We start from the raw sequence: 18,241 nt of genomic DNA, 5'->3' as shown, positions 1-18,241 counted from the left end.
GGAAGGCAAATTCCCTCCTAAATCCCTTCCGAGAAGAAGGCAAGTCGAGCACCGCCTTGTATCAATGTCGAATTTGGAAGTACCACCAACCCGGACCATTTTCCCCGGCCATCATCTCGACCAATTTGAACATGTGCCGCCAAAGGGTAAGGGTTGGTCAGACGCTAAGCATGGCGCAGATGACTAGAGCAGCTTTAATTTGCCCCTAGGAATTAGGAGAAATTTGACTGAAGGTCAGATTATATGCGTTCAGCTGGTCTTTAACAAAGGTGGTTAGAAGAAACCGAAGACCCATCTCCATAGACTTATAATACACCACCGTACAACCGGGGGGGAGGAGTCAAAACCGTGTGAAATGCCTCTAGTCGGACCAAGAAGTAGGGATCCCTAATTTGAAAGCGGGTCGCCTGTCCCCTCGGATCGTCATGAAAGGTATTTGTCTAAGTAACTCTTAGAGGAAAGAAAGGCACGGGACACTTCCCAAGGGAAAGGAATGGTGCTCTCGGCCTCCTCCTCCACTGACGATGATGGACTTGGAAGCGAGACCGCGTTGGGAATGGCCGAGGGGTTAGGGCAACTTATTAAGGTCGACACGAACGTTATTCCCATCCCCCTCACCTCCTCGGACAATTTGTAGGGAGGCGAGGTCGGAGGTGTGACCGACTCGGACCTCCCATTATTATGCATAAGGGAGTCGGCCGAGCTTATTGAAAGAAAGAAAAAACTTAAAAGAAGAGCAAGTGCATACCTAGTCGGACGATTGGAATCGAAAAAATCGTTGGGAAATGTAGAGAGAAGTTGGAGCTTTTTAGAGAGAGTGAAAAAACAAGAATTTGAGGAAATGAGCAAATGACCTCTCTCTCGCTCCTGTACGGAATATATAGGCACGCCTCGGGACGCGTCCCTTCATAGGCTTTCCAAACGGCCCAAATTGCACCGTTTCTCTCTTGAAAAGACGGCCCAAGGAAGTCGAAACGTCAAAACCTTTGTACGTTCCAGCCAACTCAACCTGCATGATCGCCATGTGGCAATTTTGGTCCGCGCCGCATGCTCGGCGCCACCCGCTCGGTCAAAACAGCTGATCCCGAAACCCATGCCACTCCCAGATTCTCACATGCACTCAATCGGACAGGACAGGAGTCAACAGCCCTTCACAAAATCCATTGACTTGGCTAAGATAACCAAGTGCTAGGAGGCACTTGGTCGGCCTCCCCAGGGCACATTAGCCCTACTCCGAGCAGAGTCCGGCACTAAGGAACCTGGTCGGTCTCCTTGGGGCTCATTAGCTCCTCGTCCGAGCAGGTCTCCTTCCTCATTCTTTACTTAGCCAAGTATGCTAAGTGCTAGGAGGCACCTGGTCGGCCTCTCCAGGGTACATTAGCCCCTGTCCGAGCAGCGTCCGGCATTAAGGAAACTGGTCGGTCACCTTGGGGCTCATTAGCTCCTCGTCCGAGCAGGTCTCCTTCCTCATCCTTCACTTAGCCAATTATGCTAAGTGCTAGGAGGCACTTGGTTGGCCTCTCAAGGGCACATTAACCCCTGTTCGAGCAGCGCCCGGCATTGAGGAACCTGATCGCTCGCCTTGGGGCTCAGTAGCTCCTCGTCCGAGAAGGTCTCCTTCCTTATCCTTCACTTAGCCAAGTATGCTAATTGCTAGGAGGCACATGGTCGGCCTCTCCAAGGCGCATTAGCCCCTGTCTGAGCAGTGTCCGGCATTGAGGAACCTGGTCAGTCGCCTTGGGGCTCATTAGCTCCTCGTCCGAGCAGGTCTCCTTCCTCATCCATTATTTAGAAAAGTATGCTAAGTGCTAGGAGGCATCTGGTCGGCCTCCAGGCACATTAGCCCCTGTCCGAGCACCGTCCGGCGTTGAGTAACCTGGTCGAACGCCTTGGGGCTCATTAGCTCCTCGTCCGAGCAGGTCTCCTTCCTCATCTTTTACTTAGCCAAGTATGCTAAGTGCTAGGAGGCACCTGGTCGGCCTCTCCAGGGCACATTAGCCCCTGTCCGAAGAGCATCCGGCATTGAGGAACCTGGTCAATCGCCTTGGGGTTCATTAGCTCCTCGTCCGAGCAGGTCTCCTTCCTCACCCTTCACTCAGTCAAATAAACTAAGTGTTATGAGGCACCTGGTCAGCCACATTGGAGCTCGTCAGCTCCTCGTCCGAGCAGGTTCCCTTCACCATCTTTCACTTAGCTCGGCAAGCTAAATGCTAGGAGAATCAAGAGACTCGGTCGGTCGTTGGGGGCTTACAATTCTAGTTCCAAGCCACCTCCTCCTGAGAAAGCACCCGGTAAGTCATCTTGGAGTTGGTCGGCTCCTATCCGACCAGGTTCCCCTCCTACATCGCCCAGGCGAAAGGCTATGGTTGATCATTCGCTGGACGGCTATGAGATCAAAGGCGTCGCTGAACAAGCGATTACGCCACTAACGGGCATCACCCGGTCGGACGAATACTGCACTTTCCTGACGTGGGGCTAAATGTTTGGGCCTATTAACTCAGCCAAGGGTCCCACACCAACTGGCAGCCACATGGGCATTGTGGGTCCCACCCTTCATAACGTGGCCAGCTGCCGCTTGGACTTCTCAGGGGCCAAAAATAATCATAACTAGAAAAGGCAACACAACCAATTCCTAGGAGGCCCATCCCATCAAAAAGGTTTCCTTCGAGGGATTCTCACTGCTATAAATACCCCTTGTCCCATCAAGGAAAAGGTATTGAATTCTTACCTAACTAACTAGAACTTCTCACTCTAGACTCTCTCTCTACCTCAGTCATCAACTAACTTGAGCCTCGGAGGGGGATCCCGGAAAAAACCCTGGGGTAGTCTAACGTGCTTTATAGGATTCCGGTGAACAGATACCCAGCTCAGAAACCATATCTTTGGATTAGAGACTTGCTTAGCACAGATCATTAACCTGAATTTCTAGACAGAAACACAAGCCAATCAGAAATGAATCTTCTTCATTAGACTAATTCATAGTGGATTCGCTAACCATCTTCTTATTATCGTATTATTAGTAGTTAACTTAAAATGAATCAAGTAACCTTGATGCTCATCTGCTTCCTACTAACACAGGCTAATATACAAAACAAATCATATGACTCTAAGTATTATTGAAGCTAAGGCAACAGAATTACCATTCCACATCTTACTTAGCTTAATAACCAACATATATAGTTCAAGGGGTGATACATAAACCCTCACTTGATTTTACATTTTCCGAAATCTAAAGCTTGCACTTTAGCTCTTTTTAATCATCATTGGAGTTTAATTAAATCAGGACTTATACATTTCAATCTGATATCTAAATCCCGAAATTCAAACAGCTTGGAATGGAACACTTCAAATAATTAATCATATCATCACGTAATTGAATTAACTCAAATTTCATATATCAACCATTATAAGCATCAAAACTATACAATTCTAGAGGAAAGAAAGGTTGAGTTTTTCAAAAATCTGAAAAACGAGTCGCGATCAGGCGTCGTAATTTTAATCGTCTCTCTATACTGGCGGGAATCAGTTTTCTTAATGGTCAAGTCATTTTCATTGGATAAAGCGAATAAAAATATATTATTTACCCACGAATCACATCTTTTATCCAACAGTTAAGGAATAAGAATCATGAAAAGGAGTGAAAAATAAGAATCCAATCCCATGTGTAATAGCTAAGGATCCGATTTTTTCCAGAAGATTCGAGCTATGCCCAGGCACATGATCATGCACCAGACGCATGATCATGCGCCCTGCACACAACAGCTTTGTGCGTTAGACGCATGCTTGTGCGACAAGCGCACAAGGCTGTGTCTTGCGCAGGGTAATGCGCTGCGAGCAAGTGCCCAGTCGTTTTTCCCTCACGATTTTCGATACATTTGTATGTATTAGGATGTATAGAGGGAGACTATTTTCTAAAAATATGGTTTTGCCTCATTAATTAAAAAAATCAAATATAATTTGAAGAGAATAAGAATATTTATATTTTCAAGGAGATTTGATGATGTCATTAGAATAATGTCATTAAGGTGATTTAGGAGGGTAAAAATTAGAATTTTTGGGTAATATGATTTTCTACTTCCTTCAAACCCTAATTCATCATTTGATTTTACTACAAATATCCCTGTTTGTTTTCATTTTCAATCAACAACTTCTGATGACAAATCAACAACTACTCACCGACAAAACCAACTTCCCACACATCAACAATTTCTCACACAACTTCTCCCACTCTTATCTTCTCTACTTTCTTTGTCTAAAAAAATCTCATTCAAGAAAAGAAAGAAAAGTTAGGAAAGTAATTAGTAGTAAGAAGTTTATCAAAGAAAAACACAATAAAAGGTTTTTAGTTATTAATTAGTAAAGTTAGAAACTCACTTATAAACTAAGAAAATCACAAAATTAAAAGTAGAAAACTTTGCAAAGGAAGTGCATCATTGAGTTCGATAGGTAAAATTTTTTTTTTATTATTTTTCATTATTATCTTCTTGATCATATACTAACTTTCTCTTTTTTTTCTCTGATCACTTTTATTATATGTGGAGTCATTTAGGTATGTGGAAGTCCTAATATATGTTCCAAACCTTAAATCCCCCCCACCTATATTAGTAAACTCTAATGGGGAGACTCATATGAAACAATCAGTTTATGCGATTTTTCTTAGTTAAGTTGTTCATCACGAAAAACATGTTTTCATAGAAAAATCAAAAGAGTTATGCATAAACATTTCCATAAAAAGAAAAGGTGATGTTGTAACTATAATTAGTTTCAATTTCGTACTACATTTCATTTTCTGTCTGTATTATGTAAATAGGTTTTAGGATGTAATATTTTTCCTATCAAGTTCAAGATATTTCTAGAAACTGGGCTTTGGAATTTCTATAAAAAAAAGAATTTTGTACAGTTAACTAACAATCATACAAAATATTTGTGAAGAATAAATTTCGTCCACTGAACTCATTTAGGTAAAACTAAAAACATCAACTTTAAACAAGACATGAGTAGATTTCCAAAAATATAATAATCAGGTTCATATGAATTTTGTACAATTTTATCTCATTTCTACAAAATCGTTCATGCAAATCACTAAATTCCAGAAAACTGATTCTCTCTTTAGTTAAGAAATAAAAAAAAAAGGTCTTAAAATGTCCAATTTAAGTGAAACATTAGTCTAGTCCCTCAACATGTATAGAATTTCCTACCAAAATTCACTTCAAACCAAGTTCAATAAGTTAGGTTTCAAAGAACAAATTGGATAAATGTCCTCTTTTGACCGGTTTTAGTATAAAACTACCATAATTGGAGTTGTCACTAAAAGCTTGTGAAATTTTGAAAAAACATAAAAAATTCATTGACCTATCCACATGTGTATGACATGCTCAATTTCACGCTTTGGAAAGAAAGGTATGAAAATTATAAGTCAGTACAAGTAACAAAATTGCAATCTGAAAAATGAAATAAAGTGATCAACTCAAGATTCATAAAAATATGTTTTCTTTTGTTACGAAAATGTTAAACATAAGTCATTAAGTCTCAATATGTTTTCTTTTGTTACGAAGATTTGTGTAGATCATAGAATTTGTACATATTTTTGTAGCAATAGTTTCTTTGTAAATAGTTATTACATGCATCACTCAATTAATGAAAAATATTGAGAAGTTTATGCATAATTTTCAAAAATAATTGTACTATTCTTTTTGAATAAATGAGCAACGAATATTACAAATATTGCATGTTGGGCTGAATATATCATAGTATATGAATTAAATGACCCAATCTCAATTAAGAGGAAAAATTGTAAATCTAACTAAGTTAAATTGTATGATGATCCATATCTTACATTTTCAAAATTGTTCTTCATAATCTTCAAATGGATCAATTATATAATTTAACATAATTAAAAAGCTAATTATGACCTCCTAATTGATTTTTGGCCGTTTCACGTGGCTCACATCAAATGGCCGAATTCTGATTAGCCAAACACAACTTTCGAATTCCATTTCAAATTGATCATCTTGCTAAAAATGACTTAATAATCTTCAATTAAGATTATTTCTCATCCATCCAAAAGCCTTCAATTAGGACGCAACTCTTCCTTTTTAAAACCACTCTTAAAAAATCCTAAGTTTAATCACTAATTAAGGTGATTACTTCCTTAAGGTTTAATTACTAATTATAGTGATTATCTTAAACCTTTATTAATCACTAATTTGGGTGATTATCTTAACATTTCATCATATTTAATCGCTAATTAGGGTGATCACCTTATTAAACCTTGATTAATCACTAATTAGGGTGATTGCCTTAACCTTCCTTGAAACTTAATCACTAATTAGGATGATTATCTTAAATCTTGATTAATCACTAATTAGAGTGATTATCTTAAACCTTGATTAGTCACTAATTAGAGTGATTATCTTAACGTTTCATCATGTTTAATCACTAATTATGGTAATTATCTCAAACGTTGATTAATCACTAACTAGGATAATTATCTTAGACCTTGAATTATCACTAATTAGTGTGATTATTTTCTAACCTTCATTTTGATCACTAATTGAGGTGATTATCTTTCCTTCTTTTAATCACTAATTAAGATAATTATCTTAATCCTTCATTTTAATCACTAATTAGGGTGATTATTTGAATCCTATTTCAATCACTAATTGGAGTGATTACCTCATTTTTCAATAGATTCATTTAATTCTAAAGGTGGTTACCTCATTTTTTTTTCCTTAAAAATTAGATTTTTTAAACTCTTTTTTTTCCGAAAATATTTTTGAACAAACGTTTTCTTTTAAATCAGTTTTTACAAAACACTTTATTCGAAAATCTTTATAAAATATTTTCCTTTCAAAACTAATTTTCGAAATTAGAAAGTTTCTCTTTATATAGAAACATGAAATTAATATAATTACCCATTTTCTTAACTCAAGGAAATAGTTAATCATCCTAATTTCATATTTCTAGTTTAGCACTAAATTCCAATAAGTTAATTACAGTGCATAAACATAACTAAGAATATAACTAGACATAAGCTTCCATATCTTCAAGTTCTTGAGCTTTCATGAACATCTAATCTTGATATAGATGTATATTGTAGCACAAAGTATTTATCATCATCAAAATAACATTGACTTAGAGTCACATCATTCTTTTTTCAAATGCAATAATTTGTGCATAGAACAAAAGTAGCGAAATTCTTTCCTTAAACTTACTACATCTCCTTTTAGTAGCAAATTCAAAATTTTCGAAATGGGGGTACCATCACATATAACATATAAGTGAAATAACAATATCTATTTAGTGGCCAAATTATCCAATTTTGATAAATTGAAAAATAATTGTAATATTGAGTTGGACCTCATCTTACATTAAATTTTATTAGTAATGAGTAATTTACATAATGGACTAACCAAGCTTTATCCAAATATAAGAGTAGTTAGTGGCTCATGCTGTCATGCATCATGCATGTAAGGTTCCAGGATATTGGGTCCTTCCCGATGGGATGGTGTTGCGTACTTGCCTTGGTCAATTTTATATCTGTATTAAGGTAATGTATATTTAAAAATACTTCTATGACAAATTAAAACTTACATCTTAACTTGATAATCGTGCAGCTCCTTCTGACTGTGCGTGGCAGATTATTGTAATAATCGTCTTAAATGGTGGACAGTCGATAATTAACTTATAGATAATTGTTAAGCTTATTTATTTCTTCCTAATTTTAACGTTTAGCGTGTTGGGAAAGTTACTTACTAACAGTAAAGGTAAACTCAAGAAAGAGAAATATTACCGATTGCACTAGAAAATGGAAATACAGAGTACTTAAATAGACACCGAGTCCAACTCATTACTAGGAACGTGAGACGTCATACTTGTAGAGCAAGGTCCCGGTGGCAGATTTAGCCTGGATTGAGTGGGTTCAATACTTCAATTGAACCTATGCGGATTCAGAGAACAAAATAAGAAAAGGTAATGTAATAAATATGCATATGCATATTACAGCATAGCACTGCATTGTGGCTTAGTTGTAACATACACGTGATAGTCTAAGATATTGCATACAAGTCGCAAGTTCAACTCGTGGGAAAGTACTTTTGTTTTTTTTTCTTCTTTCCTTATCTTACGATCTACAACTTGTGTTTCATTTTTTGGTCTTCCATTACTATTTTTTATCCTAACTTTAGTAATTAAGTCTCATTTATATCTATAAATCTACTATCCCACCAAGTATTATTACATCAAAAGATAATGAATTGGTTATTTTCCATTTTCTTTTCATTTTCCTTGCTTAAGCAATCAATTAATCATGCATTAAGCGAAACTAGTCATCACAACTATGTTACTTACTTGATTCACTACTTATATATTCATATGATATGCAAGGAAAAGTGTGTTAAAAGGAGAAGAATTAATGGATATATGTTTTAAATTTTTATATGTGCATTTTAAAAACTAACTAATGTGCAAATAATAATTTTTCAGTGACATGGACGAATTTTATACATCACTTCTAAACAAAAATAATGTATAGTTTCATATCTTAGATATATAATTAGTTTCAACACTTAATTGATTGTTTGATTTAATGAAAATTATCTTAATAATTGATAATCAACCTATAGTTCGTTTTATAACTCTATATTTGTTTTATAAGATATTGATAATCTTTTGTTAGTATAAATACTTATTTTCACTTTTCACAAAAAAATGTAAATGTAGATAGGAAAATATAATTTGGAACTTATATTTACTCCGAATCCACGTGGCACAAATCGTAGATCCACCACTGCAAGGTTCCCTAACCACTAACATGAAAATGTACGGTTGACTTACTAAAACACAAACCCACTAAACTGTAAGTTGTAACTACAACTCAAACATAGGACTCAATTAACAAATAATCAGATATAATTTGAAGCACTAAGTTAGTCAAACATAGCGTTTGTCTTATATGTTAATTTCCTGGATCTACTTTTGCTTGATTTCATGGTAAGATGCTATGTTATTATAACACCACTTGATCGTAATAAGTTCCCAGATATTCATTATTATATTGGGAAGTTAAGGCACATGTTATTTGGGAGTTGCTGGACTTTGGTGTATAAATAGCAAGGGGATGATGACCATTAACAGCACATACAGAGCACAACAGTTTAATTTGCTTTCATAAAAGTGAAAAGCAATTTGAATCAGTGAGAGGAAGAGGAAAGAGTGAAAGATGGCACAAATGAGAAATTTGCCGACATATGTGGCTCTTAGAGCAACACATGGTGACGCTCCTTTCAAATTTCTTGGCGTCGAAGATGATGGCAGCGTTGCGTACTCCACGGCAAAAGTGGTGAGCGATCAAGCAAAGTTCGCTATAGAGTTCACTGCAACTGGGCTTGCGCACATAAGATCTTGTTTTAATAACAAGTACTGGGTCAGGTCTCAGGTGATTGTTTCTTTTCTTCAAAACATAAGTGGTGAAAATACTTTTTTTTTTCAAGGGAGCGATAAATTTGTCTTTTTGTTTTTTTTTTGAGAAAGAGAAGCAAGAAAAGGTAATTCATTACTGGATACTCAAAAGTATTGCTATCCTATATTGTTATATAGTACACATGATGCATATGCCTAATAACACTACACTTTCGGAATAAGCTAAGCTATGTTCAGTTCACTTTATTATTACATATTTTAGATAAGATCAGATCACATCAGATTAAAAAAAATAAGTTCAGATCATATCAGATTAGAAAAAATAAGTTCCGATCAGATTAGATCAACTTCATATCAGATCAGATAGTTCAGATCAGATAAGATCAGATCAAATCAGATAAGTTCAGATCAGATCAGATAAGTTCAGATCAGATCAGATAAGTTCAGATCAGATCAGATAAGTTCAGATCAGATCAGATAAGTTCAGATCATGTTTTTATTTAAAAACTTATTATTATTGTTATTATTATGATGATTATTAGAAAGATTATTATGATTATTAGTAATAATAATGCGATTTTTATTTTTATTATTATTATTATTTTTTTATTATTATTATTATTATTATTACTATTATTTTTAATATTTACTATTACTATTTTCTAGTAAATCTGTTAATTATTATTATTGATAATTATTAATATCGTTCCTATTATTATAAATGTCATTGATATTACTATTTGAAGCTATTTGTATTCAAGAAGAATAATATTTTTTCGGTATTTTTACCTGTACCTTTTTATATTTGTTCTAATTAATAATTTTGATATACGATGTTCTTTTTATGTTGTACATGTAAAGAACATGGCAATCGTTTATGATGTTTATTCTTTTAATAATTTTGGCAGAATAATATAAAGTATATGTTACTAGTTAATATAAAACATGAATAGCATGGGATAACCTAATAGTGTTGACATCATGTTCAAAAAATTTCCTACAAGGTATTTCAATTTATCTTTCAAAATAAAGTTTATATAGAACAAGACAACGATATAAGAAGAATATTTAACAATTTTGTTCAAGATCATATGATATATATATATATATATATATATATATATATATATATATATATATTAAAAGGTTTATTTATAATAAGAAAGAATAATTTTTTGATATAACAAAAAACATGATTGTTAGTCAAATCTAAACATAGCATCAATATAAAAACAACATCTGAACATCTATCTTTTATTTTTAGAATGTGTTATGTAACAAGATTTTATATCTTCTTTATATATATGTTTTTATTATCTAAAATATTTTTTCTTTTATTTTTAATTGTATGTTCATATACTAATGTGTTCTTTTCAAAAATAAAAAACTAATTATGCAATTATTATTATTCTTATTATATATTATTATTATTTATTATTATATTATTATTGTTAACATTATATTACTATATTATTATTACTATTATATTATTATTATTACTATTACTATTACTATTACTATTACTATTACTATTACTATTACTATTACTATTACTATTACTATTACTATTACTATTACTATTACTATTACTATTACTATTACTATTAAAAGTTGTGCATAGTAATAAAATGATAGTAATGCAAATACTAGTAATAAAATACAAAGTAATAATAACATTAGTAGTAATATGTTTTATAAAAGATAAGTTCAGATATGATAAGATCTGATCAAATTAAAAAAAAAAAAGAAGTTCAGATTACATCAAATAAGTTCAGATTGATAAAAATAAGGTTAATTAAACATAGCCTCAAGTTTTTTAGAGAGTGAGTGGATTGAAATGGATTGTATTGAATTTGCATCCAAATTCAATCCAATGGTTTTTAGACTCGAAAATTGAGTCCAAATTCAATCCAAACTTTTTTTTTCAGTTTATTACAGTTTAATCTAAATTTTTTTCTTGAGTCCGAATTCAATCCACTCCGATTATCATATAATATTTTTTTCCTATTGAGATTTACAATCTTTTATCAGGATTCAATAATTAAAATTTAAAAATTGGACTCATTTCGTACATTTCACAAAGTAATTTACATACAGCATGAAAGTCTTATAAAATACAACTTGCAAAACACAAAAGGCACCAAAAAAAAATTAAAGTAATTTTTGTCTCTTTAGCTTTCAGTTCTCACTTTTGACTTTTCGATGGTGAGTTAAATATTGTATTCAAAGGAAAAGATTGTGTTCATATAAAATCTTCTTTTAGCAAATAGTGAACTAATGAATAAAAATGATAACCAAAGTTGTGAATTAAAAACCGTTTAATTTATATAATGCATGATATTAAAAGTAGCGGTAGTATTTTTATACATAGCAAAATGAATTAATATATATATTTTTTTTGATATGGGGAAAAAAACCTTAAGCTGCCCTCCTTATTCGGGAGGCCAACCTAAAACATCCTTACGGATAAGAAGGAAAAAATCAATACAATAGGGAGGAGACCAAAACAATGCATTTTGCAAGAGATGGCCCTTGTGCGCCATGAAGTCCGCGGCACGATTAGCCTTCCTGCAGCAATGCTGAATCACCACTGCATCAAAACTGCACAAAAGAATATCTGCATCAGAAATGATGTTAGTAATAGACCAAGGAGGCTTAGAACAATGCTTAAGAGAATTAATAACCGTAAGATTATCGCCTTTGATAATCAAATTACTAACAAAATGAATTAATATGAACTCAATCTTTTCCCTTGAATATTAAAATGAACACAACCCGATACTATCCAGCGGGGCATTGCGTTATACTGAATGCTTTTTTCAGGGGAATTTATTTAAGGAAAAATTGTCATAAACTACTTATTAAAGACACTTTTTTTAAAAAAAGAATACCTTATATCATGTTTATTACTATTATTATTAGTGTGTGATAGATGATTAAATATAAATATATTTATTAATGGTCAAAATTGTGCATTTTAGAATATGTAAAAGTCAAAGTATTACTTGAATCATACAAAAATTTGGAGTTTGATTTGTGGTGTTTTCAAATATATATATGGGAATCTATACATGAAGATATACCATCTTCAATCCCACAATTCATATACCACTTGCATCTCTTTATCATCTCTTTTATCAAATTCGTTACAATAACAATGAACTTATTATCATCATCATAATAAAATTTGTTACACTTTTACTTTTCACGTATATTAATGCAAACTTTGACTTACTAATATCTCTAGTTATGTATATGAGTAAAAATTATAAATAATGGATATTAACAAGATACATATTGACACCAATCTAACGAGACGGTACATGACAAAAAAAATGAGCATTGTAAAGCACACTTATAGATTTCTTTTTTTTATCAAAAAACCTCAGATCATCGGAAAGCAGTTTCTGGATCGTTGCAGGATCAGATGACCCGGTGGAAGACGAGAGTTTATGGAACTGTACTCTATTTCGGCCCCTGGTAAATCAGGAGGAGAAAACTGTCATTTTGTTCACATCCAGCTGGGAAAACCAGTAGGAAGACGTGATCTGCTCCTGATCGTGATATGTACCTGTGCATCGAGCCTTTTGCCACTACTACCGCCATATCCACATTGGTAGATTACAACACAATAACTATAATGCCTAAATACGTAGCCATCAAAGGAGTCAATGACAAATATCTCAGCCTTAATGACGAGGTCGCGCTTACTTTCATGTCTGATGATCTTGGGGAGGAAGGCAATGCTTACGAGATTCACAGCAGCAGTGACGGCCATGTCTTTCTCGAACCAGCTTTCGTTCCTCGTAAGCATGGTTTTTGGCGAGCTGAAGAAGGAGGCTCGGTCATGAGCAGAGCACCCCATTCTGGCTCTGAAGACCCAACTGACCCGACCATGCTGTTTTCAGTAATCAAGATTTCCAAGAATGTTATTGCTCTTCGTTGCGTAGGAAATAATCGGATCTGCAGGCTATTCCAATATGAGGGATCGACATGGGCAGACTTGCAAGCAACAGCAACTGGGCTGATAAAGGAAGTGCAATTGCAAGTCATAGAGCCTGTGGTTGAACGTAGAGTTAACTTTTCCAATTCGATCTGGACAGAGCTAGAATCTATGACCGCATACCGCTCACATATACTGAAGGACAAGCCAACAATCCAACCGACTCTGAGCAAGAGTTCACCCTCAACTTTACCTATACAAAAACTAGAACTTCTTCTTGGAATACTAGCAAATCTTGGTTTGTGAATGGGAGTTTTTCTATTACTAGTAAAATCCCATTCATTGGTGAAACTACTATTGAAGTTGGAGGAGGGTACTCGGAGCAGTACGATATAGGGGGAACTATTGAAGAGTCAGAGGAAGTGGGAAGCACTTATACTGTGAAGGTGCCAAAATGGACAAATGCAACCGTATCTGCTGTTGCGACACGAGGCACATGCGATGTCCCTTTCTCTTACGTTCAAATTGATCGAATGGTTAATGGGGAAAGTGTGACGACTACATTGTCTGATGGTGTTTACACTGGTATGAATGCCTACCAGTTTAAATTCGTTGTGCGATACGAACCTAGTACCGTTAAGCAACCTGTGCAACAAGACCCTTGAGCAAGAGCTACCAGTGTGCAACTGCAACTGCAACTGCACTTCTCGTGGAATAAGAGATTGCTTCCCCTTATAGTTGCAGTGGGATCAGTCCATACCTCTCGTTTTATGTGACCAGATTATTGGTTAGTGTTATGTGTTTCTTCCACGTCCTTCAGTGTGGGGTTATTTCTCGTTATATTGTACTCCTATATTTGTTGAGTTGTTTCTCGTTATATTCTACGCCTTATATTTGTTGGGTTGTTTCTTCCCACTTGTCTACTGAACGTTTCATTCCTCAACAAAGAAACTTATTTTCGATTCTCAAGTGAAAAAGTGTTGCTCTACTATATTGGGTGTACTTTGTAGATTGTCTACTGAGTGTTGCATTGCCTATGTTACTGTAAAGGTTGAATTATACATATTCAGAAGCATTACATGTAAATATATATAGTACAAAGGAGAAGACTAATAGAGTAAGTAAATATAATACAAGATGTACAAGATAAACAAAGATACAAGATCAGAAGAGATGAGGAAGGATATCTCTAAGATAATATGAGTATATAAGATACGAAAGATATTATGTATCTTTATCATGCCCCCGCAAGAGTGGCAGGCGATTAGTCATGCCAATCTTGAGAAGTAATGTGTCCAAGCGAGGCCGAGTTAATGGCTTTGTGAGGAAGTCAGCTAGTTGGTCACCTGTAGGAACGTGAACCACGCGCAATAAACCATCTTGAACTTGTTCACGTATAAAGTAGAAAGCTAGAGCTAAGTGCTTCATTTTCGAGTCGAAAACCGGATTAGAACTTAGGAAGGTAGCACCAAGATTATCACAGAAGAGCATAGGTTGTTGAGTAATATGAAGCCGCATTTCATGAAATAAATTCTTCAACCATAAGAGCTCACCAGTGGTATGGGCAATAGCACGATACTCGACTTGGTAGAGGAACGAGCTACACGTTTTTGCTTCTTGGAGCACCATGTAAGAGGATTGCGACCCAAGAAAATTATATGACCCATGGTAGAAGTGTAGTTATCTTTGTTACCCGCCCAATCGGCATCCGTAAATGCATGAAGATAAGAGGGAGAATCACGTAGGATATTAATACCATAATCAATAGTGCCACTAAGGTAGCGTAAAAGACGCTTTAAAGCAATCCAATGATCAGAGGTGGGACAATGCATGTATTGAGACAACCTGTTAACAGCAAACGCAACATCGGGACGAGTTAGCGTTAAATATTGCAAGCTACCAAGAGCAGCCCGATAATCCTTGTTAGGAAATATTGTGTATCATATTATGTAATCTTTGTTTCCTTATGTATAAGGTTTCTTGTTAGTATAGTTTCCTATCTTTACTATACTATATATACCTATTTGAGATGAATAGAAAGGCAAGTCATTAAACCCTAATCACTTCTTTACAATATTTTATCCCCCTCAATGAGTTTGTCTAGCTATAAAGAAAGGAAGATCAAACTAGGTAGTACAAAAGGTTATATTCATGATAATCTCTATTCTATATGTCAAGGACACCAAAAAATAAGAAAAAAAGGAGTAATTACTTACTTAATTAAAAAATAAAAAAAAATGTAAAAAAAGAAAATGGAACTACCTAATAAATTAAAAAAGTAAAAAAAGGATAAAAAAAGCATTACAAAAAGAAAACCGTCAACAATTCAAAAATCCCTAATTTATTATATATAATTAACCATTAATTTAATTTTCTACATTCCCAAAAAAGAAAATTTTCTACGTATTTTCGCACACATCGTGTGCATATTAAACTAGTTGATATACAAGTTAACCTATATTAAACATACGGCTAGAGATGTCAATGGATTTTAAATCCGCCCCAAATTTGTGGATTCATATATGGATCCTAAAAAATTTTATCCAAATGGATCTATGTCGGATCTTTATCCTATAGTGAAAATGCCTCTCAGATCCATATCTTAGCCCAGGATCTGAACCTGAATTCGTAGATCCGTTTTGTTTTTGTTTATTTTTTAAAGTTAGAGAAGTTCAAATTTCTTATACATCAAACCCTAATATTCACTCATTTCACCCCCTCATTTCGCCCTAGTCCTCACAAGTCGTCACTCTGATTCCACTTCTCCACTTTGTACGACCACCACACCACCATCGTCCCGCCATCTTCCCAATGCACTAACTTCCCTTCTATCCCCTACTTTCTCACATCAGCCCCTCACTTTGATTATTGGAAATATAGAGATTTTCAAGGCTAACAAAAGATGAAGAAATAAGATACAATGGTAAGAAGATTGGTGTGTCTTAGAATACACCACTGACTTGATAACGATAAGCGGCGCAATAATCACAATGCTTAACTATATTCGCCGTTCCGTTTCCTGAGCTTAACACATCACTCTCATAAAAGGAAAATTTTGGGTGAGAGGAGTCACATAAACTTATCCCAAAAAGAAGAGGGCAATATGTAACGCCCCGAGAATCCGTAACCTTAATTACTCATGATTGGCAGCGGAAACGAAACTTAAGCTGTGGGTTATGGGCCCATAAATAAAATAATAGCCTTAAAATGGTCTCTAAAAATATACAAACTCTCAACTAGAGTAATAATGATTACTCATAATACATAGTATTCTAAATATCCCAAATATGTGTAGAGTCACTTCAACATAATCCATAATATAACCCTTGCATATGCTTTGCCATACCTAAAACAGAAAAACAAAACGTCATGAGCCGAGACTCAGTAACATACTAGTCTAACAACGTAAATTCATTTCAACTCATTTTATTAGAAAACAGGGAGAAGAGAATATCGCAAACATATTTCATAAACATATAACTTGATAATAGAAATCCAACCATTTTGAGATATTATCCTTTATAATCTTACATCATTTTTATTGGTAACTTGGCAAGTACAACATCATAACATCGTAATCATTAATCCGAAAGGCGGTCACAACAAAGGTGACACTTGCGGTGCCCATAACATTAATCCGAAAGGCGGTCACAACAAAGGTGACACTTGCGATGCCCATAACATATACATATCCGAAAGAGCGCGGGTCACAACAAAGGTGACAATTGCGGTGCCCATATCTGAAAGGCGGTCACAACAAAGGTGACACTTGCGGTGCCCATATCCGAAAGGTGGTCACAACAAAGGTGACACTTGCGGTGCCCATAAAGTACTGCCAAGAACCGTCTTTCACTTTCATTTATCATGTTTCGTTATTTTTATATTTATGTGGTAAAACATGTCTTAAGCATCATGAAAACCATTTCAGCATCATAAATATCATTTAGCAAAACATTTCATATCCCGCAATCCATAAACACATATCATCAAAACATTATGTAAAAGCGTCATAAAACGTAGTTGGAAGGGGAGTGCGGGTGTTAGCAGTAGACGTTACCTCGAATCGCGATTATTATACTTGATTGTCGGGGGAGACTTGTAATGTCCCTTTTTCCTTTCTAATCTATTTAAGAATTAATAAAGGACGACTTATTAATATATTTTATTCTAGATCTTTAAGTTCTACGATCCATTTCCATCATGTGCCCATTATAGGAAGTACTTTAATATAACTTAATAGCGAGTTTCTGAAATTGATAGGTTATCAAACCTCATTATCACCTTTTATTACTTAAACTATTATTCTTGAATTTAGTAACTTGGTTACTAACTTATGTGAAACTATTTAATTAGTAATAACCACTACTTATAAGATTCATGAAAATTCATGTTTAATGACTTGAAGGTATGGTTATAGAACTTTCATATTTTGATTAGACTTTTAATAGTAAAGTGATATTTAACTAATTGTTAAACTCTAACTTGTATAAGTGATATTTCCTACTAGTTACTGTCCATGAATAAGTGACTTACTTAATTAACAACTTAAAAGTGATACTCATTTCATTAGACTAAAAAGTGGGACTATAATGATAGATTAAGCTTACTAACATTATACTTAAACATCCAAGTGTACTTAATTAGTATTACTTTATATTACATAAACTTAGGTTATAACTATATGAGCATGAAACTATAACTTATTAACCAAAGATACCCATTATATATATAAAGGTGTAATATTAGTGATTATGTCATAATCTATATTATACTATAATTAGGTTGTATAATTATTATATGAAGTAAAATGCACTTTAAAATAATATAAAACTTACAGAGGGTCTAACTATATTACTCCGAACTCCGAATCAGTTGATT

The 18,241-nt window shown here is 34.4% G+C and overlaps 1 protein-coding gene across 1 annotated transcript; it reads left to right on the top strand.

Annotated features, from left to right (window-relative positions):
* Positions 1 to 9,043: 9,043 nt before the first annotated feature.
* LOC104884875 (hypothetical protein) lies at positions 9,044 to 14,332 on the top strand. Its single transcript, XM_010669577.4, has 2 exons — positions 9,044 to 9,429; positions 12,810 to 14,332. The coding sequence occupies exon 2, from the start codon at positions 12,986 to 12,988 to the stop codon at positions 13,667 to 13,669; it is 684 nt and encodes a 227-aa protein (XP_010667879.3). The 5' UTR covers positions 9,044 to 9,429; positions 12,810 to 12,985; the 3' UTR covers positions 13,670 to 14,332.
* The last annotated feature ends 3,909 nt before the right edge of the window (positions 14,333 to 18,241 follow it).

This window comes from Beta vulgaris, chromosome 2 (assembly GCF_026745355.1).
Source record: "Beta vulgaris subsp. vulgaris cultivar EL10 chromosome 2, EL10.2, whole genome shotgun sequence".
Lineage (NCBI taxonomy): Eukaryota > Viridiplantae > Streptophyta > Magnoliopsida > Caryophyllales > Amaranthaceae > Beta > Beta vulgaris.
The sequence above is the reverse complement of the archived record's forward strand: the minus strand, read 5'-3'. Positions and strand labels throughout refer to the sequence as shown.

Excerpts from the sequence above, each read along its gene's own strand:
- LOC104884875 (XM_010669577.4), top strand. The coding sequence starts at position 12,986 with ATGTACCTGTGCATCGAGCCTTTTGCCACTACTACCGCCATATCCACA.